Source organism: Lissotriton vulgaris, chromosome 12, assembly GCF_964263255.1.
Source record: "Lissotriton vulgaris chromosome 12, aLisVul1.2, whole genome shotgun sequence".
Taxonomy (NCBI): domain Eukaryota; kingdom Metazoa; phylum Chordata; class Amphibia; order Caudata; family Salamandridae; genus Lissotriton; species Lissotriton vulgaris.
In genome coordinates this window covers 355,476,797-355,501,774 of record NC_141700.1, presented here as the reverse complement: position 1 = coordinate 355,501,774, position 24,978 = coordinate 355,476,797, and the positions used below count along the sequence as shown (strand labels likewise).

The 24,978-nt window shown below is 41.3% G+C and overlaps 2 protein-coding genes across 8 annotated transcripts in view; one reads left to right on the top strand and one right to left on the bottom strand.

The window, feature by feature from the left end:
* ITFG1 (integrin alpha FG-GAP repeat containing 1) overlaps positions 1 to 867 on the bottom strand; it is a 1,017,137-nt gene extending 1,016,270 nt beyond the window's left edge. The window contains exon 1 of the mRNA XM_086945125.1: positions 510 to 867. Coding sequence (XP_086801251.1) covers positions 510 to 684 — 175 coding nt within the window. The 5' untranslated portion in view covers positions 685 to 867. The remainder of the gene's footprint in view (positions 1 to 509) is intronic.
* Positions 868 to 1,645: 778 nt separating this feature from the next.
* PHKB (phosphorylase kinase regulatory subunit beta) overlaps positions 1,646 to 24,978 on the top strand; it is a 1,358,073-nt gene continuing 1,334,740 nt past the window's right edge. For 2 of the 7 annotated variants that reach the window (XM_086945118.1, XM_086945120.1), the window contains exons 1-2: positions 1,674 to 1,773; positions 17,271 to 17,368. In XM_086945118.1, the coding sequence (XP_086801244.1) occupies positions 17,299 to 17,368 (70 nt within the window). In that variant the 5' untranslated portion in view covers positions 1,674 to 1,773; positions 17,271 to 17,298. Of the gene's footprint in view, positions 1,774 to 17,270; positions 17,369 to 24,978 lie in introns of all 7 variants that reach the window. The other 5 variants (XM_086945119.1, XM_086945122.1, XM_086945124.1 and 2 more) reach the window with 5 other exon arrangements.

Here is a 24,978-nt window from a genome sequence, read left to right as displayed (position 1 = left end):
CATATTTTCAAGACATTCATAAAGAGTAAATGTACATACAATTATAAACAACACATTAAGTTTGCGGTTTTCCTGATAGTATAGCTGCTACTTGGATCGGTGTAACTCGTGACATTTCATTCAGTGCTGCCTTTTTAACCAACAGCACTTTGCATGTTGGAATTGGTGAAACCATATTCGTAATGTTAAAAGCAAACTATAAGTCCCATAATGCCTTGTTGTTGGTTGAGCTTCTGGTGCCCCCATATGACATTAACGCAGTGTGCAGCAAAGGTACAGCCCTCCAGGAGCAACACACGACATCCCAGGAGTAGACAGTAAAGGCGCATACAGTGGGCAACACATTGACGGGACGGTATTAGAGCATACAACGGTAGGGAACACAGTGACAGGAAACACAAACAGTGATAAAGAGGATAGTTGGGTATTTTAGGGGCGTAAGCAAGACGACACCCCACGCATGCATTGTGCAAACACTTATGCAGCACTGAAATAAGAAAGGCTCTCACTTTCACGCACGATGAACATGTCAATCTGTTTGTCTGAATTAAAATCCCCGAAAGCCATCACCGTCCCGTGGGTTTCGGTCCCGAAGAGTTCCTGCGTGACAGGTAGCAGCGAAAGGTGTGCAGGTAAGGCTCCCAACACCAGCAGCAGGAGGTGCATGATGGACAAGCACGGCATCTTTACACACACTATGCGGAAGCGGTGCACTGCGAGAGGCTGACAAGGCGTCACAATCCGGACTACGGGAACTCATGAGACGCCAGGGGAGCCTGGCAGTGACAGCACAGACCTCGATCCTGTCATTACTAGCACCACTTCCGGGTGGAACGTTTGCGACACCATCGAGTTTTAGTTTACGGCAACTCTGCTAGTGTTTCCTTGTGGACATTCGTGCATCAAACATAGAGAAAGGACTTATTATTCGGGGAAGCAAGTTTCTCCTTACGGAGCAGCCATTTCCGAGGTGCAATTTTCCCCTGTCCGCGCTCGCGATTTCGCATTTTGTCATCAATGTGTAATATTTAATTTGAGAGGAAAACGTACATAAGTGATTTCATATAGGAAACAATATATTTGTTTTTAAATGTTAGATACACGCTAGTATTATTTACAACTTTTGCAATTGAATTCAAGCCTTTTATTGATTATTGGCGCCTGCTTTTAATACTTATTCTAAACGGCTGCTTGAGTAACGTGCACATAGCATAAGTAAACGTTTCACGGATCTGCCTCTTGTTTGTCTCCATAGCTGTTTCACAAGCTCGTGCATTTAGCAAAGTAAAACATAGTCGGCTAAAATTTGGTCCGTTGTGAGGTTAGAGTGCAAGCATGCATGGTAAAACCTTATTGAACCCTATATGTTTTCATATATATGACGTTTTGAAGTAAAGAAATGTATGGCTTAAATTTTTTAGAAGCACATTTATAGCAAATCATTACTAATCATATTATATTTTCATAAAAGATATACAGTTTCATATCTGCTATTGTGTCTTTCCATCAAAGCCCGGATTTTGTTCTTTAATGAATTGAAACACAGTTTAGATTCACGCTCTTTTGAATGAGAAATAAAAATATCAGATCCATTTCAAGATGGCCGCCATGTTGGCATAGCGCCGAATGAACAGTGTATGTAGTCCTTCATCACTGCCCATTTTAAATGTGGCCTTCAGTCTCAGGACAGCACCAGGGGGTAGCAGGACATGGCTCGCATGGCAGATCTCAGCTGGAAGGTTTTGGAGCTCAGGGCCAAGTCCAAGCGCTCAGGTTTGATCTCCCTTCACTCCCGCCTATATGCAGTGTGTTTTCACGTTAACAGTCTGCTCACGTTAACCAGAGTTTTATTGTGCCACCTTCTTTTCACCCAAACATTGGATACTTTCCAGCAGAAGCACCGGTGCAGCTCCACTGTACACTACCAGCCCCTACCCCGACGTGGGCAGCGCAGCCCCACACTTTCAGGAATTTGCTGTGCCTCTCCTCTTGGATGTGCTATGTTACAATCTTTTTGCTGAATGAAAGTTTTGCCTCTCAGAAGCAGCTTTACACCTTCAGTATGCCCTTTCTGCAACCCTCTGTCCATTGCCCACTCCCCCGATGCACAGCTGTACAACTGCCCTTTTCTAAGGGTCAACCCGCCTGCTCACCAGGGAAAGAAGTGTTTCTTCCCAGGCACCAGCTGTATCCCACTCCAAACCTCCGAAGGCTACAAGCTTCCCCAAGTGACATTTACCCCCTCCCCCCCCCCCCCCCCCCCCCCCAACCCGCCTTTTCCCTGTCTCTGTGACAGGCTGTTCTTGTCTATTTATATCACCGTTAGCTGAAGCTTTACACTTTTACTAAATACCATGCCAGTGAGTATTTTGATAAATATTTCAAAGGCAACCTCGGCCGCACTACATTGTTAATCTAACTTTGTTTTTGAATGTGTACAATGTTTGACAACAACAGTTATACATATTCAATTCTCTGTGCACCCACTAGCTCGGTGCAATCTTTGTGTATGTTGTACTTAAGTTTTGTTTTGTCTCGGCTCATCCATTTAATTTTGAAAATCGTTTTTACAGGTTGCCACTGCTGTATATTTTGTAACTAACTCTGACATTTATATTTTAAAGGAGAGAACATATTTTTTTATAGTCTCTTCTTTGAGGAAACTTACTATTGTTTGTTTGTCTTGGTGTGCTGCGTTTGTTTAACAAACACATTGAACATATTGAGATGCTGCAGGCCCCAGAAAGACCCGGTTTGTTTCAATGTGTAATGAACGAATGCCTATGTCGTTCATGCCTCTTCACCAAAACCTAATAATAAGGTAAATCGGACAATGTAACTATTCACGAATTGTTATGAGCTTAATGGATTGGCAATTAAAGCAATGACAAACTAAGAAAAGCATATGAAAGCCAGTTAACATTGCCTTCCCCTAAACTACTCACCCTCTGTATTTGCTATTGTTTTTTAATTCCAGAACTGACCACAGGACACCCTAACAACTTCTGTAGCTACACCCAAAAAAGGAATATTACTTTAGTGCCCTATTTTTTTCTTTTTCACAGCAACCTATTAAATGTATCGTGCAAAGGCTGAAAATTGTCAGTGTTCTGCCTTTAAAAACTCGTTTATTAAAGAAAACAGCAAATATATTGGATAATGGGGTCATTGACGAATATTCGATAAACAAAAAAACCTGTTACTCTCAAACTTATTTTGTGTATACGTTAGTCAGCTTTCTGAATGACAAGTAAACACCATGTTGTTGTATTATTTTGGGATATATATTTTGAATCGCTATGAAGTAAGTAATGACCTGTTAACTGTCTTCGATCTCAGTGTCAGAAACATTTGTTCTCCCACAGATTCTTCCTTGAGCTGATTCACAGAACGTCAATGATCTAAAAACTGTTGAGGCTTGTGTATATTTCCAAGTTCATCATTCAGGGGTGGCTTTTCCTTAGTTCAAAAGGCACAGCATTGAAAGGTTTAACTTGTGTTGCTACGCTTAAAATATTCAAATACCTTCAGTGAAACAGTTCCTTCTAGTGCCTCTGTACAGTTGTTCGTGCAGTCCTGACTTTTGTCAAGCAAGACAGTAAATCGGCTTGTTATAGTTGGTCCTTACCATTTGTTGGGTGACTTGTACTGCTCTGATTCATTTGGAAGTGAAATAATGCATGTTGCACACATTTCTAACGCGATGAAAAATGTTTTCCTATAGTTATTTTTCATACCGTTACACTTAAAGTGGTACACTTCCAATTGTTAGGTCTCAACCATTTTTCAGGAAACCAGTTATTTACAAATCAGACCCTTATGCGAGTGCGTTTAATTTGAGAATTTTTTTTTAAGGCGGCACCTACTTTCTTAGGAAACAATTGTCGAGTGGTTAATCCTCCACAATGTGGGACTGATCGCAAAACAGTCTCTGTGACTGTCATGGAATTAAATGACTGCTGATGACTTGCAAAGAGTTAATCTGGACATGACTTGCTGACATTTGGGTTAATCTGGCATCACTTTCTTGTAGGTCTTACACTATTCTTTTCTTTATGAAAGGGAATCATTCAGTTCTTAACAAACTATTAAATGTCAGTTACTTTCATAAGGACAAATACAGAATATGCATATAATCACATAAACCAAGGACAAGTGTATGGTACATCTTTTCCCAGCTATGTACTGACAAGCGGGTCTGAATGCAGTACCATGTGGCCATTGTATCAGCAGCTAAACACTGGTGGTTTGTATCCTTAGTTGATTAAATCATCATGGGTGCGAGTCCAACATGTTTTGCGTCCGTGTGAATTTGTGGCACCCCTTTCAAGTACCACCGTTTTTCAGCTTATGAGGTATGGGGAAATAAATTGCAAGTGGTTCAGAACACTGCAGCCCGCCTGGTACAGAATATGCCATCCAGAGCCTTGCCTCTTTTGCGACAGCTTCACTGGCTACCCATTAGACAGAGAATTACCTTCAAGATATGCTGAATTGTACATAAAGCGCTGAACGGTAAAGGACCCAGCTACCTAACAAATAAATGTCTCCATTATCGGCCAACCAGATCCCTACGGTCAGGGACAAATCCCTTTAGAAGTCCCATTCTGGGGGCAAACCCTTTTCCCATCTAGCCCACCTATATTTGTATCATCTGCCTCCTGGCCTCCGTAAATGCAACAATCCTACCTTTAGGAAACTTTTGAAAACCGAACTGTTCTGTAACTGTTCGTCTGGGTTGTTGCTGTCCAGCTTGGGGATACCCCTTTGGGGGTGATTCATCCGCTTTCACAAACTAGTCATTCCTTCATTCATTGTGGCTGCGCACATCTAGGCAAGGGCTTGATTGACTAATAGTAAGTGATAAATGAACCAATTCTACACCTCCTAATGTCGGTACCATTTTTGAACTATATTTCACCATGTACACTTTAACAACCCATTTGTTAAATGCTGTTCTATTCCTGTTATGGCTGCAACATCCAGCCAATGCTTGTCGGACTCATTGCTCATCTTGTGTTTTTTATTTAGAAGTTACAAAGTGCTCATACACCCAAACACACCTTGGTGCTAAAGGAATGCCTTTCTAAACTTCTAAACTTCTGACGTTTACTATTCAGTCTGATCACTCTTGGCTTTTAGTTCCAGTGAAGAACTGCAGCCACTGAGAAAGCTCCACCTCCTTGCTTACATTTCTTAAATGTAGGCATTTATAACAGACCTTGATCAGCTGATATGGGGGCACTGGTAGTTCAATACCAACGAAGATGGTGAGAGCGAGGCAGTATGTCGTTTTTATACATAGTTTTGTGAACAAGTTACATATACTTAATTACAGTTGTTTCAGAGTGAGCCCGTCTACATTTTTAACGTAGGAGAGATGTGGTGCTCTCTAGAGGGACCCAGGATCATTCTTGGTGCCATGTTCTGAGTTAGCTGGAGTTTAATAATCGTACTAGATGGGAGATAAAGACAGAACACATTTCAGTAGTTAGTGCATGCTGCGATTACGGCATTAATAATCATTAACGTGTGTGGAAACGTGAATAGATAAAGTATCCTTTTCAACCTTCAAAGATCGAAGAATGCAATGACCATTGTGATGAGCTAGGATGTAAGGCCCGATCCGGTGTCTAGCTAAAATCCCACGTTCTGTGCAGAGAACATTGGCCCAAAATCTTGAGGCTGAACAGCGTAAAACTAGAACGATGTTGACACAAGAGGGAGTAGTGTCTCAACCGTGCCCCCTTTGAGCTTTGCTGGTTTCATCTTATCCATTCTCAGCTTGTTGTATGTAGAAAAATAAATTGCCAGCAATGGCATCAATATCATTGGCTATCTTCAGAATTATTTGTGTATCATCAGCATACCTTTTTTAAAGAAAGTGAAGCCAAATGACTTTTTACTGTAATGAATTGTGTTATCTTTTTATGTTATTTTATTTATCGATAACTTTTATGGTTTTATACGTTGAAACCGAATAAAGTTGATTGACTGACTGACTGACTGACTGACTGACTCGATTGCCTATGCCATTGGGAGAATATACAGATAACATAATAAAGGGGACAGAATGAAACTTGAGGTATTCCATACTTACATGGCCATGTGCTGGAGACGCAGAAAGATGGTATTACCTTCTGAAATTGCACAGTTTGGATATCTTAGAAACAAGCAGACACTGTGTCCTGGACTCCCAAGACGATTTGGTAATGCCAAGTGTCTGAAGTATAAAATATAGCAGATAGCTCTGCTAATACAAAGGCTGTGATAATGTTGTATCTGAAATCTGCCCTGAGTTCATATAAGGCTGCTACAGCCATTACATCTCTACTGCATCCAAGGCCGAAACCTGGCTGAAAAGGATATAGAATGCCATTAATCTTTATAAATTTAATAAATAGTAGTCCAGAAGAAGGGCTATAACTGGCTTAGACTGAGTCTAAAGTGTTCTTTTTATTATGTGACTGAATGACACATATTTTAGTGCATTAGGGACTTTTATAGTGTGAAGTGAGGCATTAGTGCTCAATTACTGATACGTAATATCTAGTTCTAGTATTTCTTTGTGAAGGTTAGCTGGAAGCACATCATTTGGAATCCTGGCGGTCTATACGCCCTTGCTATAAGATTTATTTAATTGAAGTTTTTATATAGCTGCTTTATATGAAACCAAAGGTTTTACACAAGTATGTCAAGGAACCCCAAGAGACAAGGGAAGGAGAGGGAGTCTAAGGGAGAAGTGACAGTAGAACGGTACAAAGTGAGGTCAACAAGATTAAACAGTTGAATATAATGTGTGCTGTCCTTTGAAACATGACAATAAGAAAATACGGCAGCTTGTTAGTTTTTTTCATTTGCAAGTTTACATTCACTTAATTTGGTACACGCAGATGGACTACTTGCTGTAAGTATAATAGAGGAGGAGCTATTTTCTGAATGTGCAAGGCACAAAGGAGGCAGTCAATCCATCTGAGACAAGTAATCAGCATATTGATTACATCTCTCAGCTCAGTCCATTATTGCATTAGTATGAATACTTTTAATTTCATTCTGCATCGAGAAAAATGCTGCTACTAGGTTGGGAGCACAAAATAAGTGAATAGTATATTAATTTAGATTTTGTTTTTAGAAAGTCTGTGCACTTCTGATTTACCATTTGCCAGTCCAATTTACCTCTTTAACCAGGAGCGCTTCAAATTCATGAGGTTTCTCCTCATACTATTTAAGTCCAGGGTGAACTGCAGAATATTTTGCTTTTTTTGTTGTCTTGTTTCTTGACCAGGGAGACCACAAACATATGGGCATTTCTTAGGGAGCTAGAATACTCGTCAAGTAAAGCTTGTGGAACTTGGTCAGTGGAGCTGTCAATAGGACAAAGGGCCTGAGATAGTGTTAACGGATATGTTTTTTCCAAATATGAACACAATCCTTCTCTATAAGCGGATTGCAAAAGTATCTGCCTAGGGCAATGGAATATGTTTTCTGGTTAGGAAAATATCCAAAGTTCAGGTTAGACATAATATAGATCCAAAACAAGCATAACTCAATGTATCTTTCAGTGCCTCATCTCTTCTCATTCAGGGGTGTTTTTCACCTGAGTGTTTGCTAAGTTTCCCCAGGACTGCTTCCTGCTCTTGAGTTTCGTCTCGGTCTACTAGTCCAGTGGTCACTGACACCAGTGTGGGTGTTTTTAGCCAGTGCCCATCTCTCTAAATCCCAACTCCACTGCGTTACTTTAGAGGTCCGTATCGATTTCAAGTGCATAACCGTTTTTAGTTTTGCCAATAAAAGGCGTGGGTACACAAACCCAAAGTCTTGTCTAACTGAGTGCTAGTCTCTGAGAAGCACCTGTAGACAGACCTCTGGCACACCCAGCATTATCTGACCAGTGGCCTGCACAATCTGTGGCATCACTGCGGTCCAGAATGGCTATCGCAATGGACGTCTCATCCATGTGCATGAAATCTGCTGTACCAATGTCATATGGAGAAGACAATCTGAGTGGGCATCAAATATCCTGCACAGTTTGGCTAGGGTTAGATATGTCTGATTAAGACAGTTATGTTAAGTGAGCTTAAGGCATTTATTCTTAGAGACATTAGCCATGTAATTTGTCATGTTTAACTTCTCCATCATATCCGACTTACTCTCAACATCTTCTAACCCTGTATCCTCCAGCTGGGTTTGAACTGTTCCAGAATTTGGTCATATAGATTTAAAACCACTCTTCTGCCCCAACCCAAGTGACAGCAGTGCAGACAACAGCCTGTATACTCCAGTTCTACAGCTCCAGACCTCAAAGGCAGTTTGACAGCTTGGGTCAGAAAACTAATTGACAGGAATTTTCTATTCGGAATGCCATAATCCTTCCTGACGTTGTCAAATGTGCCTAATGCTCCAGACTTGTACAAGTCCCCCACCACAATAATAAAAAAGGCTCTGTGCCATAGAGTATGTGTACTCTTGCAGCCCCCTCAGAAAATGTATACAGGCTCTGGAAAGGTAGCATGGGTGTATAGGTCCCCTCATTTCCTTTTCACTTAATATACCTGTTGCAGCAATGTGCACCACTGTAAATAATATAGTCTTGCAATAGCTGGGTTGTTATCACCCACGAAGGTCTCCTGGAGGGATATGGCCATATTTTATTGTCCAAATAATGTGCCTCTTGTGTTTGTCTAGAACCATCCATCTGCGCACGAAATGCAAATGGGAAGGCATTAGTTGTTGTTTACACAAAGGGCTTCCCTAGATACTTAGATGCAAACATCTCCAGAGCTAACCTATGTCAACCTTCCCTCTGAAACCAGGTCTGACAACAACGAGCCTTGTTCTCTGAACAATGATTCACGCAAAATGAAAGGTACATTTAGGGAAACATACAGAAAGTGTGGGAGCATTACCATTTTCTATAAGGCATTTATTCCTATCACTGACAATGGCAATCTATTCTAGATTCTAACCAAGTTCAAAAGCATTCCCATGGATTTAAAAGATTTCATTCTATCAAGTCAGAAGCAGAGAGGTAGACCTGAATTCCCAGGTCTTGAATGACTGACCACCCCAGTTTAATGAGGGTGGATCTGTTCCATCCATCAAAATCCGATACAGTAGGGATGGGAATAAACATTACTTTTCTCAGTTAACTTGCTATTCAGACACATCCGATAGTATCCATCTCGTCTATCTCAGCTGCCGGTTGAGTAGATGGTTCTGGGATTTACAAAAGAAAATTATCAGCATACAGTTGGATGATTTGCTGTACTCCTGACAATTGAATGTATCAGTCGGACAAGCGGGCCCTGACTTGACAGGCAAATAGTTCAATACCTAGGGTGAACAGAATTTGGCACTGTGGAAATTTGTGTCTCTGTCATCCATTGGCTAGAGAATACCTAGACTGTGCAGGCCCCAGCCGTCATGTCTGTGTATAATAATACCCAACCTATTATTTGCTGTCCAAATAACATCTCGTCAATGAGCAGGTATAGATAGACCCACCACAGTGAATCAAAAGCTATTTTCATGTCCATCGAGCATACCACTGACAGCAGACACTTGTCAGGAGTTCATGATATTACCTGGAATAACTGTCTACTAGGTTAAGAATTATGCTAAGGAACAAACATGCTTTTATTTGGGGTGGACCAGTGTAATCAATGCCTTCATTATCTTACTCGCTGTCACCTTCACAAATATTTTTCATTGATATTGCAGTATTTAGTAACCTTTGTCCATTGGGTATTAAGCCTATTTGGAGAGCCATTGCTCCTTTAGTTCTTTGCCAACCATACGCTAAATATTAAAGTATGTAGCAAAATTATCATTCAACTTTCTTTGTCTCTTCTAATCTCCTCTAACATTGACTGTACTCACATATATTTTCTTTCTCCTTGAAATCCTGGTAATTTATTTGTCAGTATATTTTAAGGGAAAATTGTCATGTATGTACCTAGACAACAGCAGCATCTTCCACCAGGGCCAAAAGTTAGGACCACTGGACGACCACTCCACCAAACTCGCCCCTTCTGGTCAGCAGCACTTCAATTCTGGCACCAGTTCGAGAATGCCCTCTAATATGAGACCAGTTTGTCTGAAATTATAATTCATAGTAATAGGGATCATATCAGGACAGGAGGTGGGGGGGGGGGCATATAGAAGGGCTCGGAGTGATCGTTTTGAATTCCTCAGGCTATATTGGTCAGTGGCGCCAGGTCTGCCCGAAAGTTCCTGCTTCCACATGCATTGGTGTTTTCAAGTTTCAGTACTTGTATCGCCGTCGCAGTGTCTGTTCTCACAGGTGCACATCACCACAAGCGCCTAATCTCTCATATTTCATAGTCCTCAGGGTGCATCATGTTTACCTTATGGACTTTCTGTCTTTGCACATGGATTGCGGTCCGGGAGCCCTGCTCCATACAGCAGGACTAAATTGGCCGACCTGTTACTCTAGTAAGTTAACTACCCCCCTGTGTGTGTGGGGGGGGGCAGTTATCATTGCCCCCATTCTTAAATACCGCAGTCCCCCAATTGTTCAGGAATTTGGATTCCAAACCACCATTGCAGCTTGGATGCACCTGGCAATCCAGTGGTCATTGGATGCATGCCATACACCCTTTTGTCCTGATTTGTCTTTAACACTGTTCCAAGCTGTTTGTTTGACTCTTCTTCCTGTATTTCGATCTTCGCCTTCCTTGATTTTCGCCTTCTGCCGGCATCTTGTTAGCACCCTGCTTTGCATGATCTTGGGATCTCACTTGGCTGCAACTCCGTGCCCAGTGAACTCTGTTGGCGTCAGAGCTCCCCCACCTCACAGTGGCTCTGTGATGGCCGCTTGCATGCTTTATCCAAATGGTCAGCCTTATCATGATGGATTACTGGGGGTATGTGGGAGATACAAGAATCGCTCCCTATCAGCCATCTTATTGGCCATGAATCTTTATATGTCTCTCTGGAACTCACTCTTGAAAGACCGCAGCTACGACATTCTCCATAAGGCGTACAGTTCATTAGCCTTGAGTGCTGCAACAATTTTGCTAATTAATTTAACAGAAACTCATTGTGATCGCCCATACCTTGAATGCGGCCCAATGCATTCTAGTTAGTAGCCTTTTTATGGTCTGGCTTGAAAGCGCAGCTGTCGCTAAACAATTATGTGGGGACCACTGAGAGAGGGGCACCCACATGTCATTGTAATGCTCTAAAAGGCTTTTAGATAACTAGATCATGTATGTTGTTCTGTGGCAGCAGCCCAGATGAGCCAGGCTTTTCAGTGCAACTGTCACCTGACCTTTTAAACTATGCCAATATTATGCTATAGTACTTTGCTATCGAGCAAATGCATACTCCCTGCTATATACCTCACAATACCATAAATAATTCATTTAAAGCTAGAGCTATTGGCATTACCAATCCTTTGGCAAATAGTTTTGGATTGAATTTGAAAACCATGATAGTACACTAGCCTCTTCTTTCTCATTAGTTCTGTACTCTTTTTAACGTTAAGCTTAATCTAGGCACTCTGTATCTCACTTCTCTTACCCATGTAAAGAAACGCTTGCATGCAAATCCATTTTGGATTGGTATTTTTGTTATTTTGAGGTTAAAGGGGGAAAAATGTCCATTCGCTACGTCATATTTCTTGAGCCTTTCTCAGTTAGTGAACGTTCATTGCCATGCAGGTCTTCTACATCTTGGGTCCCAGATGTGGAATTCTCGGGCGTTATTTAACGCCAATATTAGCACCCTTACTGTACGGTACATGCGCCCCTCATTTGATGATGCAGGTATGTGCTTTTCACTGAGGTAAACCAGACGGGTCCGTTTTTTTTCTCATTTATGACTACATTTTTACGCCTGTCACCCATGAAAGGCTGGTTCTGACTGCCCTTAATGACTCCATGAAAGCAGCAAACCTATTTTTCAGGAAAGACGCACACAACAACTCGTAGCCACTTTTCAAGTTTTGATAAATACTTCTGTATCCTTCGCCCTGACATTGTTTGTCTGGAAGTTTGAGTCATACATATGTTTACATAACCAGTCTGTGATGGTGCACTTTCAGATATTTCTAGAAGGATACCTACAGGTGACTTCTGGTCCAGCTCTCATGAACTGAGCAATTTATTTTGAATCTCTTTGTTATCCTTTTGACTAGGATAATTTGGAATGTGTGTTTTCATCAGGTCTTGCAGTTTGATCCATAGTCAACAGTTTCGAATAGATTGAAGCTGGTCGCTTGTAAATTTTGCACAAGTAGCACAGAACTTTGTAAGTAATTCTCAGACCAGTAGGGAGGTAGTAGAGTTAAACTCTGCACAAACAGCATCTTTTGTGAAGGTGTCTTCATCATTCTATTGACATTATTGCCTGTGAAAGGTTGATATATATTAAGTTGCAGCATTGAAGTCTAAAACTTGTGCAGAATCGGTTTCCAGTCTTCCATGTTGTTTCTGCATCTGGCCATGCGGGTGGCAAGTTGGTGCAACATGCATTGGTTTTGTTGATAACATTGCAATGTCTTGTCTTTCCTATCAGTGTAGACCAGGTGGTCTACACGGACTAAATATCCGGCCAAAAAACATCATTTTAATGCTCTAACCTTCTTTTGAGGCCTTCCTAACATAACATAATGTGTATTTGTAAAGCTCATGTTTGCTTCTTGAGGCATCCTGTCGCTCAAGCACAGGTGTTTGTTTCCACCTCCGTGGTGCGCATTTTCTGGACCAAAGAAGGGTGAACCGGTGAATAGACCAGCCAGTACTTAAACCTGTGGCCAGGAGATAAAACACAGGTTTCTGGAGGGATGCGTTCGCCTACTGAGCCCCCAGACACAGCTTAACGTGAAGGGACTGATCACAATATGTTACGCCGTACACAAAGAATACTATAAATCCTTGAAGAATTCCTATTTTATAAGCCAGTTAGTTGAAGGTGCCATTTTTAATTTATTTTGTTTTTAGTCTCTTTCACCATCGCTGATTAACTTTATAATAAAGGTCCATATACTCCAAGCATGAAATAGAACTTCATTGCCCAAATACTTAATAAAAAAAAAAACATAATCCCCATCTTGGAAGATAAACATAAAAATCTCGAAAGGCATAGCTCTGTGGAAGTACATACATATTGTCAGCGGTTTGTACTTACTACATGTTACCCAAGGGCAAGCAACACCAACCAATATAAAAACGGCAAAATCAATGCGTCTTCGGATGAGTTTGAAAATGTCAGTTGCAGCTCTTTCCGAACTGATGGAAGAGGTTTCTCAGGAGAACAACAGATTTATAACCCCGAATTGTGTCCAGTTCTAGACTTGATCATCCTATATGTACTCCATTCAAAGAAAGTTTACAATTGCAGGAGGGAGCCAGTGAACCAATTGATTTATTTTTTATTATGTTTCTGAACGTAGAGTCCAAATGGTTAACACAAAATGAAGTGAAATTTTTCATTAACCATATCATCTTGACATGTGTAGGAAGAAGTTTGAGAGAAACATGTTGGTTTATTTGCATTCTGTTTTGACCCCATTTTCCAAATCTTATCATGCAAATAATTTATGCTGCTTTCTTTCACTTTCCCAGAACAGTGATCCATATGTGGTATGTGGTACATGAGGTAACAACAGCTGAAATGTGAGGCCAATAATGACTTTTGTTTTCATCAGACCTTTTTAGCAGGAGCATATCTCCTTTGTGACTGGACGAGTAGCTACTTAGTAGATCTTGGCCCATCATTTGTATTCAGTAGACTTCTATGTTCGATTACCACTAATCTACTCCTCATCTAAACTATGTCACACATTTGTTAAAGGCTGAGGCCTGGTTTATCAGACCCTTAGTGTTTTGTGAAGCACATTGTGAACCGTGCAGTCAAGCGCTGCTGTTTAACAAGTAAAGATAACTGAGTGATAGCTGCTCTTCAGCAAATTTGCAAGTATATCCCATGCACTGCGGTTTGAAAGGAATTCCAAAAAGTATGTCCAAGAGCACGTTCTTAAATGGGACCATACATTTATTTTAGAAACACCATATCCGTGCCAGACATCGATGAGAAGACCCATATCGCAGTGGAACATTTTGACTTTAACATCCGCTGAGACATACAAACAAAAACGCTGCTCAAAAGCCATCCCACGGGTGCAGGCTGATTGGATAATACTAAGCTGCCAACTGAGATTTTGACATAGTGTCATCTTTCCTGTCTACTTTACCTTACATTTGTCAGCTTTGGTCGCATCTGTCTCTGATTCAGACACAATCTGCCCATAGTCATCTTTATGAAGGCACAAAGACATGATAAGCCAGCCGACTCTGCCGGCTGTCTGAATATGCCAGCTCCACAACAGAAACTTGTCGTTTAGAGCGGTCTCTCACTGCTGCCTTAAGACAAATGTCATCTCTGTCTTCTAAGTGGTCAGTAGTATGTAGCAGAATTTGTACGTTAGTCTTTCCTAATCGTAGTTCTGACCAGGTGAGGCACATTAGGGCGGCAGGTCTCGCACTCTACATCAAGCAGTATCGTCCTGCTCACTGAGGGATACAGCGGCTGGAAGCCCATCCATACTCTACAGTGCCTCTAATTCAGGGACTGAAATGTAATTAAAAAAAAAGACTAACATAGCCTGCCTTTTAAATGTTATTTGTTTTGCCCCTTACATAAACATTCCAATCTTAAAAAAATGATGGTCGTAATGGATGTATTTACTCACAGCAACCATTTTCTTGAGATTGTGCATTACATTTATGCACCGTGTGGCAAATTCCACTGTCGTAATTCCCTGAAGATCATGTTCAAGTAACATGCTGCAGGAGCACGTTCTGAATGCACATGCTCAATTAGCTGTTTCAATTAATCTTTTACGCCAATAAAGAAATTAAATGAAAACCTTGACACTAAAATAGACCTCATATAGGAAGTACACGGATGAATCGCTTGGTGAGATCTCTTATGGGCCAGCTGATTTATTGGAAAATGGACCTACTCTAGATGGCTTTAATCTCTTCTTGTATTGCAAACGACCACAAACAAAATAGTAGCGAAACCTTTGTGTTTTTTAAGTGCTTTGTTGTTAAACTGTACTTTCTCATGACTACTTCTGGCCCGCATATGTCTTCAGCTATTTCTCTACGTTATAGTTAAAATACATGGCAGTGTTTCGAAATTGTCTGTTATTTTATGAAGTGATGTGAACATATAGATAAGGGAAACATCCTGGATAATGAAACCAAATCAACCCAATTTCGCATCTCTTGTACTGTAGATTATGTCATAATATGGCAATTTATTTTACACAACATTGAGTAGTGACCAGTATTTCCACAAATCACAGAAATTAGGTCTGCAAATTCTCATATTACCACAAAATAAAAACAACGACCTCTCTCCTAGACAGCCAACTCATTTCATGGAACTAACTTTGATAGCAAAGTAGATTATTCCTCCTGATATATAGAGAGATCACTGAACCAATTCTATTTGACACAGGCCGATTCACAAAGGTTTGGTGCATTCCAGTGATATTTATTGATCTAACAGCAGCAACTGCATGATCACAGTCCCCAGAAATCGGGACCGGTGGAAATTTCTACCCACAGATCCGATTTAGTGACTGCATACATTGTGCCATTTTTGCTGAGATTATTTTAGGAGTAAATCTTGAAACTTTAGTAGACCAGTTGGTATTCCTCGATGGTTGTCTAGCACAGTTTATGAAAACCGATAATTTCATAAATTTGTTGAAATTAAAAAGCTTTTTGCAGATTAATCCCTAGTCATAAAATGAAGGGAAAACCACTAATGTAAAAGGCTGTAGCAAGTGAGCTTTCACATTGGAAAATCAGAGGTTAAAGCCACTTATTTATTGGTGGGTTAGGACGAGGAACATTTTAAGAATGGAATGGAATGTGTTACCACTGGAGGAACAGGCTAAAAGGAAAAATGTTTGTGCGCAACTCTTCATGCCTGCTGTTGCAGTTTTTTATAACCTTGTGGGAATTCCACTGGACTACGAATGGGAGACCAGATCTAATTTTGAAAGTATATTAGGGGGTTCCAATATGGTTTTATCAATGCCAAGTGCGTAAAAGTTCCGAAATCCTAGGCGCAAGTCGACGAGTGATGGATGTACACGTTTTTTTAGATCAATACGGGCTTTTTTTTGTTGTAGAGTTACATCAGTTCTGAGTATGCAGTATAGACGTAAGGGATGTCTAGATATTAGCCAATTAAAAAAAAAAAATCATGGGGCGCTATGCGGCAGGAGCCATAGAAGTCCTTATATCGCGTCTAAACCTATAGCTTGAGAGCTTATATTTGTATGTATGTAAGGATTTTTCTGTATTCTAATTCAGAGCAAATCAAACCTGAAAACAAATGCTGATAAAAGATATATGAAAAAAACTGTTTCTAGCAATCCTCCAAGAAATTTGTAATGATTTCTTTGACCCGCTCTAGTAGTTCCGTCTGAAAGTCTTCCAATCTATCTAAAGATCGCAGAGAGGTGCAAGACATCTGCATCATGCGATTAGGCTTTATTAGAAAGCACTTCAATGAATACATTGAGTACAATATATACTACTCCATCTCTCCAGAAAAATAATTTACATAGTCGTTTTAAAATCTATCTCTCAATTATTCTTTCAATCCCATTTTAAACTGATTGTCATTAATCCTTAATCCTAAATATAAATTAAGTTTTTTTCTTTTGTGGTGATATTAGGACTCCTCCTTACTGTAACCCCACAAGCTTGTTATTCACCTTCAGCATGTTCTGCATTGTCTGTAATATCTAGATGAACCCTGGGTGAAGAAAATTGGCACAACATGCAAATTGCGTATTTCATAGGGAAAAAAGCCTGGTCAATCATAGTCGAAATGAATCACCATGCCTAATTGCATGCAGGAAATGATTGCTGCTATTGTGTTTGTCAAATTTGTTGTGATATGTAATTCTAAAAATAGAAACTAACAAAATATCATATTAGTTAAATACCTGATGAAGATGTGCATTGTTTCCAATTAAGTCATAATTTTTGGAATGTTTGATTTAAGAATTGAAGGAATTTTGATATTAACAAAAAAAACATTTTCAAAATGTTTTGATTGTGTGCAATGTAATCTCAGGGCAGCCGAACAATGATTAATATGTTGTCTTCTGATTTTGTTTTTGATTCATGTCATGTTCGCAACTCTACTAACAGTGCTCTCATTTAATTTCATGGTGATGGCCTTTAACCTCTACTAATAATGTCTGGACTTTGCGGTAGTTTAGCCTGAGACGTTTGTGGTTAGATGCATCCGTGTGAAATGTCGAGTTCAGATGAAGACAAGCCGTCCTCGCCGCATGTCTACTGGAGGTCTGGTAAGTGTGTGGACCGGGGAAGGTCATTCCATTAAACGTTTTGTATTTTAGTCCCTAACTCAAACATCTGCATGTCATTCATGTCTGTTATCTAAGTAAAACCAAACTGTCTAATTGTAAGTAATTGCTATTGATATGAATGAAGGATTTGAGCTGAATGTACATGGTTAGTTACTAGTCAATCGATAATTAATAGTTGAATAAGTTGGCTTCAATGGGTAAATCATAGTCTTGTTTGAGTTTAACCATTTACTGAAGTGTATTGGGGCCTAAAAACAATTAATGGGTGACTTGTAATACTATTACAGCACGGTTTTATACTTTATGAGCCTAGTAGTTTGCTTGCACATTAAGGCGCTTTTGAATTCGAGGTGAGCCTAGAGTACACAACTACATTTAGAGTTTATTTTATCGGAGGCGCATGCAGGCCAATCTCTACAAAAGCTGTTCAGTCTAGACTCCTAATAGAAGATGACTATAAATGCAAGTATAATGCAGCCATCAAGTAACTACGCTACCCTGATCTATCTAGGGCTTTAATTGTGCAGGTGGTGGTGGTGGGTGGTGAGGACCAGGACTTATTTTCAATCATCAGACTTGGATCCAGAGCAACAGTGACAACTGCAGGAAAAGCAGAAATAAGTAAGAAGAGAAAGATAGGAAAAAGAGACAGAGGGAGAAAAGCAGGGATGAAAATAATCTGCAAAAGTGAGATAAAGAAACAGGAAATGTAGAGTGGCGGAAGAAAGCGGAATGGGGTGGAGTCCAGACTGAGCAACAATGGTATTCAACAACCTCACCAGCAGGCTCCTAAGAAAAACAGTGGGCCCCTGCACTTTATTTATTTGCTTATTTATTTATGCATTTATTTGTTTTTACAATTTAATAACTTACTTTGATGTTGTTTATATCCTGTCTATGCTCTTGCTGGTTTATTAAATGCCATGCTCACAGCAAAGACTGACAGAATTCCGGCTATATCACTTCGAAAGAGATCTGAGACTGGCACACTTACTGGGGCAGTAGACTGCTAAGGACATAATCGAGTTTGACCCATAAACCCAGTTAAAGCCTGTTAAATGTGAACCGTTGAAGTGAGGCAGGAATTAGAGGGATGTGTGGAGAAATATTTTACTCCAAAATGTCCTGCAAGACGGTTCATTTTCAATACCTCTCAGTGCTAAGACCACTAAGGGCCTGATTACGATGTAAGTCGGAGTTGCCTCTGAACGTCATCTCGGCAGATGCGGAACCGATTGACTTTCAGTCGGCGGTCCCAACACCGCAATTAGGATGCGGTCGCAAAGTTTCATTTTACAAGGGGAGCTTGTTTGGCGGTCCGACACTGCCCGCAACACAAGCTCCAATTGTGCAATGGAAGTTTTTGCACATCGTGCACCGTGTGGCCATAGGTACCTTCTAGGGCCACACGCGGGAGTGCCAGGGGAGAAGGGAGATCTGCTTGGGGCTCCCAACGTTGCTTTCCGACAGTCTTTCAATGTTGAAAAGGCCAACATGGAAGGCTGTTGGAAATCGACATCATAATCACGATGCCCGAAACACCGTCTTTAAGTGATTATGAGCGGCATCCGATGGGCTCAAGGAGCCTGTAGAAACCAAGTAGGTTTACAATCTGACTCCCGAATTACAATGTCGGCTGTCCGAGTGTAAACCTACCATGTCGGTCGGAAAGCCCCCAACCAGCGGTCGTAGGCTTTCTGACCGACCTCATAATAAGGCCCTAAGTATCTAATTGCAAATAAATTCTATTTTTTCCCCTCTAGTCACAATTGTATTTTGACTTCGCACCCCAATGTGATGCTCCATTTTGTCAAGCAAAGCGTCCTTCAGTGAGGGGTTGGATAATTTATGCCGCCAGCACGGTTGAGCTGCCAAATCTGTAGTTCAGTTTTATCTGATTATTTTAGCAATACATGGATCGGAATATCAACCGATTTGGTTTTATGTTATATATAAACCTATGCAGATTTTGCTGTATAGCCATGGTCTGCTTATTCTGTGACAGTCTTTATAAACAGATTAATTGTGGGTCTTGATGGAGCAGTCATAGTCATATTTTGAAAATGCACATCACATAAAGCAAACAAGATGCACAAAACATAAGTCCACTCCTGGGAAATACCATAATTCTGGGTTTCCTCTGGATCCCTTTTTGACCTATGATCTGAATGGGACCCAGATAATGGATAAAAATTATTAAGGTTTGTAAAACAAAATGTAAAAACATTGTATGGAATGGCCCCTGCATCAAAAATGGTTTATTTTACCCTGAAATGTGCTGCTTTATAGCACACTATACAGGGAAGGTGTTTAGCAGTGGTCTCTGCTTGGTCTAGTTTTGGTGCACAGCTTTTCGCCATGGGTCCACCAAGAATTTGGATCCTTTCTGTAAAATGGCAGCAATGGAAATAAACTCTCTGTGTTAAGAAAATTGGGTTGAATTTATTTCCTACAGAGCAACTATTCTGCAGAGTTTCTATAGCGCGAAATTGACCCGGAGTATCGGGTATCAGAGTGCTTTACATAGCACCATACATACCACCAGTTGCGTTACATGTGGACACATTTATTTTGGTTGGTCACGGGTAGGTTAAGTGATTTGCCCAGAATCGCAGGATGTTCAGCGTCATTACCGAAACTCGTACCTGGTTCCCAGATTCGAGGTTGACTGCCCTAGCCGTTAGGCCAACTCCTCTCCCCAATGCGTAAAATATTTGTTTCCAGCAAGCATGCAACATCTTGTTGATGTAATTATTCTGTTTCTGTCATTGGAATGCAAGGTACCACTGTGGTAAACCTATGAGTACAGGTGCAGCAGTGCAGTATATCGTATCCAGGCGAATATGAACCAAAAAAGCACTCCCCTATGACCTATACTTGATTTTGCAAAAGTATGAATCTGGTATGGGTATCAATAAATGCCAAACATCAAATATTTATAACATTACAAAACATTTGGTTTTATGAAGTTATGTTCATTATTTTAATTAACTTCTTTTTCCCTTTTACCAATGCATTAAATGCCATTTTTTTTTTAACAGTAGTAGTTCTAAAACCCTATTCGGAATGATGCGTACTATGGGCATAGGCCGAGTCCAACAAGCATTGGCATTTTCATACACTGTTTTGGTGGCTATTGCACTACTGGTATCCTATACCAAGTGTAGGCTGAACAAGATGGAAAGAAGTTCTACAGCTGAACACTTCCTGTCATGTGACTTGGCGCCTCTCAGTGCCTCTTTTGTATGACAGATGAACCTGCTAAGACTTCACTAGGGAAATCCAGAATGTAGAATCTGGCTAAATATAAAAATCAAGAATGTGCTTCACTGTTATTAGCTCTCCTCCATTAGTGTTTGCTAATTACTCTTGCTTAAACCTAAACAGTTTTGAATAGTTGAACAATGGCTCACGTGTGATTTTAAGCACTATTTTAGTGTAACTTAATCTTATTCTCTAGACGTTGGGTATATGTGAACATAGTAAGAACTTTATAAATACTATAATACAATACTATCTCTATATGGAAAACCACAGTGCTTGTCTGACTGGGTAGCACACTACACAGTGTGGAAGTGTGGTTGAGAGAGTGTTTTCTATACTTTGAGCCTATGTGAGAAGAGTTTACATGTCATGCATGTTGACCACTGAGGTACGGTTATTGTATTTTTTAGCACATAGCTTAGCGTTGTAATGGATGAGGAAATGTGAGAGACAGACATATTTTCATAATATGTGATGGTAGCTCTGATTGGCTCTGCAGGTTAGATTAGATTAGATTAGATTTAGATTTATAGAGCGCATGGCTGCCCTGGAGCGTCCCAGCGCTGAAAAAGACCTGAACATAGTGAACTCAAGAGGGGACGGATTTAGGGAGTGGTAGGGAAGAGAGGTTTTGAGAGCTTTTCTGAATTTAAGGTGAACGGGTTCCATCGGGAGATCTCTAGGAAGGGCGTTCCATTTGTTTTAAGCATTCAGCGAGAACCGGCGGCCTCCAGTGCGTGCCTTCCTCACTCTTGGTATGATGGCCAGATTTTCCCTGTCTGAGCGGAGGGCCCTGGCCGACTTGTAGGGGCGAATCAGTCCTCTCAAGGCCGGAGGGCCTTTGCCCTGCAACGTTTTATGGGCAATACAGAGTGACTTAAAAGTGATCCGCTCTTGAATTGGGAGCCGGTGAAGGGCCTTTAACATTGGTTTGGCTGATCTAGGCGCCCCCATAAGCAACCTGGCTGCAGCGTTCTGGGCTCGCTGGAGAGTATTGATAGTGGCAAGGGGAGCAGCCAGGAAGAGGGCTTTGCCATAGTCCAGTTTGAACAGAATCAGGCCCTGGATTAGCAGCTTTCTAGATTGAAACGGAAGGAGGGGGAGAACCTTCCGGGCTGCTCGTAACAGACCGAAGCAACCTCCTGCAACCTTCTGCGCGTGGGTCTTAAAGGTTAGTTGGGGTTCAAACCAGATCCCCAGGCTTTTAATTTTCTCCTTGGGGGGGAGGAAGGTCCCCCATGCAGGGGGGCCACAACTCCAGGGGCAGGGAGGTGATTTGATTGCCCAGAAACATGATCTCGGTCTTAGTTCCATTCAGTTTAAGTTTTGAGCTAGACATCCAGGAGGAAATGGCCGTAAGGCATTTCGGGAGGTCATCCGGGCGGCCCCCTTGTTGTGACAGCGAGACGACAAGCTGAGTCGTCTGCGTAGCTGATAGATTTGATCCCAAATGGGGCTACTACCTTCTCTAACGGGGCCATATAGACATTAAACAGTGTGGGGCTGAGGGAGGAGCCCTGCGGCACCCCACACTGGAGGGGGGTGGAATTGGACATAGAGCCATTTTCCCATATCCTGAAGGATCGATTGTCCAGAAAGGACTGCAGCCATCTAAGGGCTGACCCTGTAATGCCCAGCTTGGCAAGGCGTTGAGCCAGAACTACATGGTCTACGGTATCGAATGCAGCGCTTAGATCCTGGAGGGTCAGGGCTACTGATCCCCCTGAATCCAAGCTGCATCTTACCTCTTCAGTCACCGCTAAGATGGCGGTGTCTGTGCCCTGACCAGGGCGAAAACCCGTTTGAGAGTCACTTAGGAGGTGGTTAGACTCCAGGAACTCTGAGATCTGCCTATTCACTACCTTTTCGGCTACTTTGCTCAATCCAGGTAGAAGGGAGATTGGGCGAAAGTTGGCAAAATCGGAGGTGTCTAGTCCCGGTTTCTTTAAGAGCGTTTTGACTCTGGCCTGCTTCCAGCTCGGGGGCACTATGCCCGTAGATAGTGACGCGTTAAGTAGCTCAGTGGCTACTGGGGCAATAGTACTCATGATTTGTTTTAGAATATGCATCGGGACTGGGTCAGAGGGAGAATCACTTTTTATATTAGATAGGATGTTACAGAAGTCTTCCCTGGAAATACAGCTGAATGCCTCAAACTGAGGGCAGGAAGAGCCAGAGGAAGGAGCCTCAATGGGTACTGTGACAGAGGATTGAGGGAGGCTATCAAGGATTTTCCGTATTTTTGCATCGAAGAATTCTGCTAGCTGGTTGCATTTTAATACGGGGTCGTTATGAACCAAAGTTGGAGCCGGAACTTTGAGGAGCTGGTTAACAATTTTAAATGTTTCTCTGGCGGAGTTGGCCGAGAGTCTAATTTTTTCCTAAAAAAAAACTGCTTTAGATTTATGCCGTGACGATTTGTAGAGTCTTAGGGCAGCTTTATATGCGGTTTTGTTAGTGGGTGCGCAGTCTTTCCGCCACAAGCGCAGGTCTTAATAGTTTAGCTTTTATGTTCGCAAATCGGCTCCCTGTGCTGGCAGTGGCAGGAGGTCATACACTCTTTGTTCTTATGAATCTGCAAGAGGAAATGGGTGTCGATAAAGAGTGGGCGGAGGTTAAATAAATATATCTGCTGGCTATGTTTTCTCCAGATTCAGCTGTCCAATGACTTTATTGGAGTCTTGAAATGGATTATAGCAATACTTCGAGTTAGTGGTTGAGGGGGGTTAGATATCCATAAAAACTAATCGGAAAAAAAAAAATTTTAGCTTATGCTGTAGTCTATTCAGAATTAAAGCTTAACCGTACCAAGATATTTTTGCTCATGTCAACAAATCATCTGGCCTTTTATCTTGCAGTGAATCCACTGCTGATCTTGTTTAGAGTTCTTTCTGATTGTTGTATAATTTTTTGTTTTGACTTTGGTTTAGTGAAGCTGTTGGAATTGGTCAACAAATGTTGCTTTGTAAATGGACCGCTACCTGGAAGGCTCAGTTAGAAGCATTGGTCGAAGTTGGTAGGATCCGCAGGGCACGGCATGCCCCTACCTCTTTAATTCAATAGATTCCGTTCCCCTACTATTTTATTTTCAACATGCGTCCCAGGACGGCAGAAATAGCCAAGGCCTACGGATGAGGCTTGGCGTTCGTGGCCTTTCGCGGACCGGCAGGTGGGCAGAGAGGGAAAAGGACTCTGTCTTTTCCTTCTTGCCCAGAGAAGACGAGGACAGTGCCCACATCTGCTCTGCCGCTGGCAGCTGCCACCACCTCTCCCTCGCTTTCTTCCTCCTATTCCCTCTCTCTTTCTGTCTAGCTCCTTCTCTCTTACTGAAAACCGTGACTTCAAGAAACCTTTTCCCACTCTCCCTTTCCTCCTTTAGTTTATTTGTTCCCCTGTGAAATGGATAAAAGAAAAACAATTTTGCTGGAAATGTCGTCATTTTTATTTTTTACATTTTTCTATTCCAGAGTGCAGTCTCTGGAATAAAATATTAAACATATGAAAAATAAATAACTAAATAAAGCAAGACAGAGCGGTCGCAAAGTGGCCAGATCGATTTTATTCACATTCAAAGACATCCGCGTCACTTTACAGAGTTTGCAAGTGAAGCACTACTTTAGTTTTCTTGTCTTTCTTTGAACAGCATGGTTTCCCCTGGGTGGGGAAGTGCACCAATCTTGGAGGTACTGCAAATCCTGCTTGATGGGTGGATTGAAAAACAATATGTGTACTATGGGTCTGTATTCACGGATGTGGTCTTTTTAAACCATATTGCTTATGTTTTGTTAGCAATGGACATTGAAATGAGTCCCTTCCTGGCCCTGTAGTCATGTCTTTACCTTTCAGGCAAAAGCATTCACTGATTTCTAAATAGTGAGTGTAAAAACGTTAAGGTAACCATGTTGTTCCTGCTTACATATCACATAATTTACTTAATCTTGCATTCCCTACGAGTGTTTGTTTTTTCCAACATCATGTTACTTTTATTCAGGCAACATATTACTCTTGTGTGTAATTTGAATTGAGTCCCATCCAGGTGTTTACAGCGGGGCACAATTGGGTTGTAGTTGAAGGTAGTGCGAGTTTCTCTCAGTGGAGCAGTATGATGTTCAGTGGGGCAGGGGATATGGCACTGTGGTCAGAGCTGAATATCACCTCTGGTCTTATCAATGCACCGTAAGCCTATAGGCTGTATGCAGCCTTTTTTCTCTCTCAACAAAGATCAAACAGATACTAGTAAAATAAATAAACAATAAGGGGAATTTATCCCTTAAGGACTAGAACCCTCACTCACCCGAGGGTGACATGCTTCATCATATGGGTTC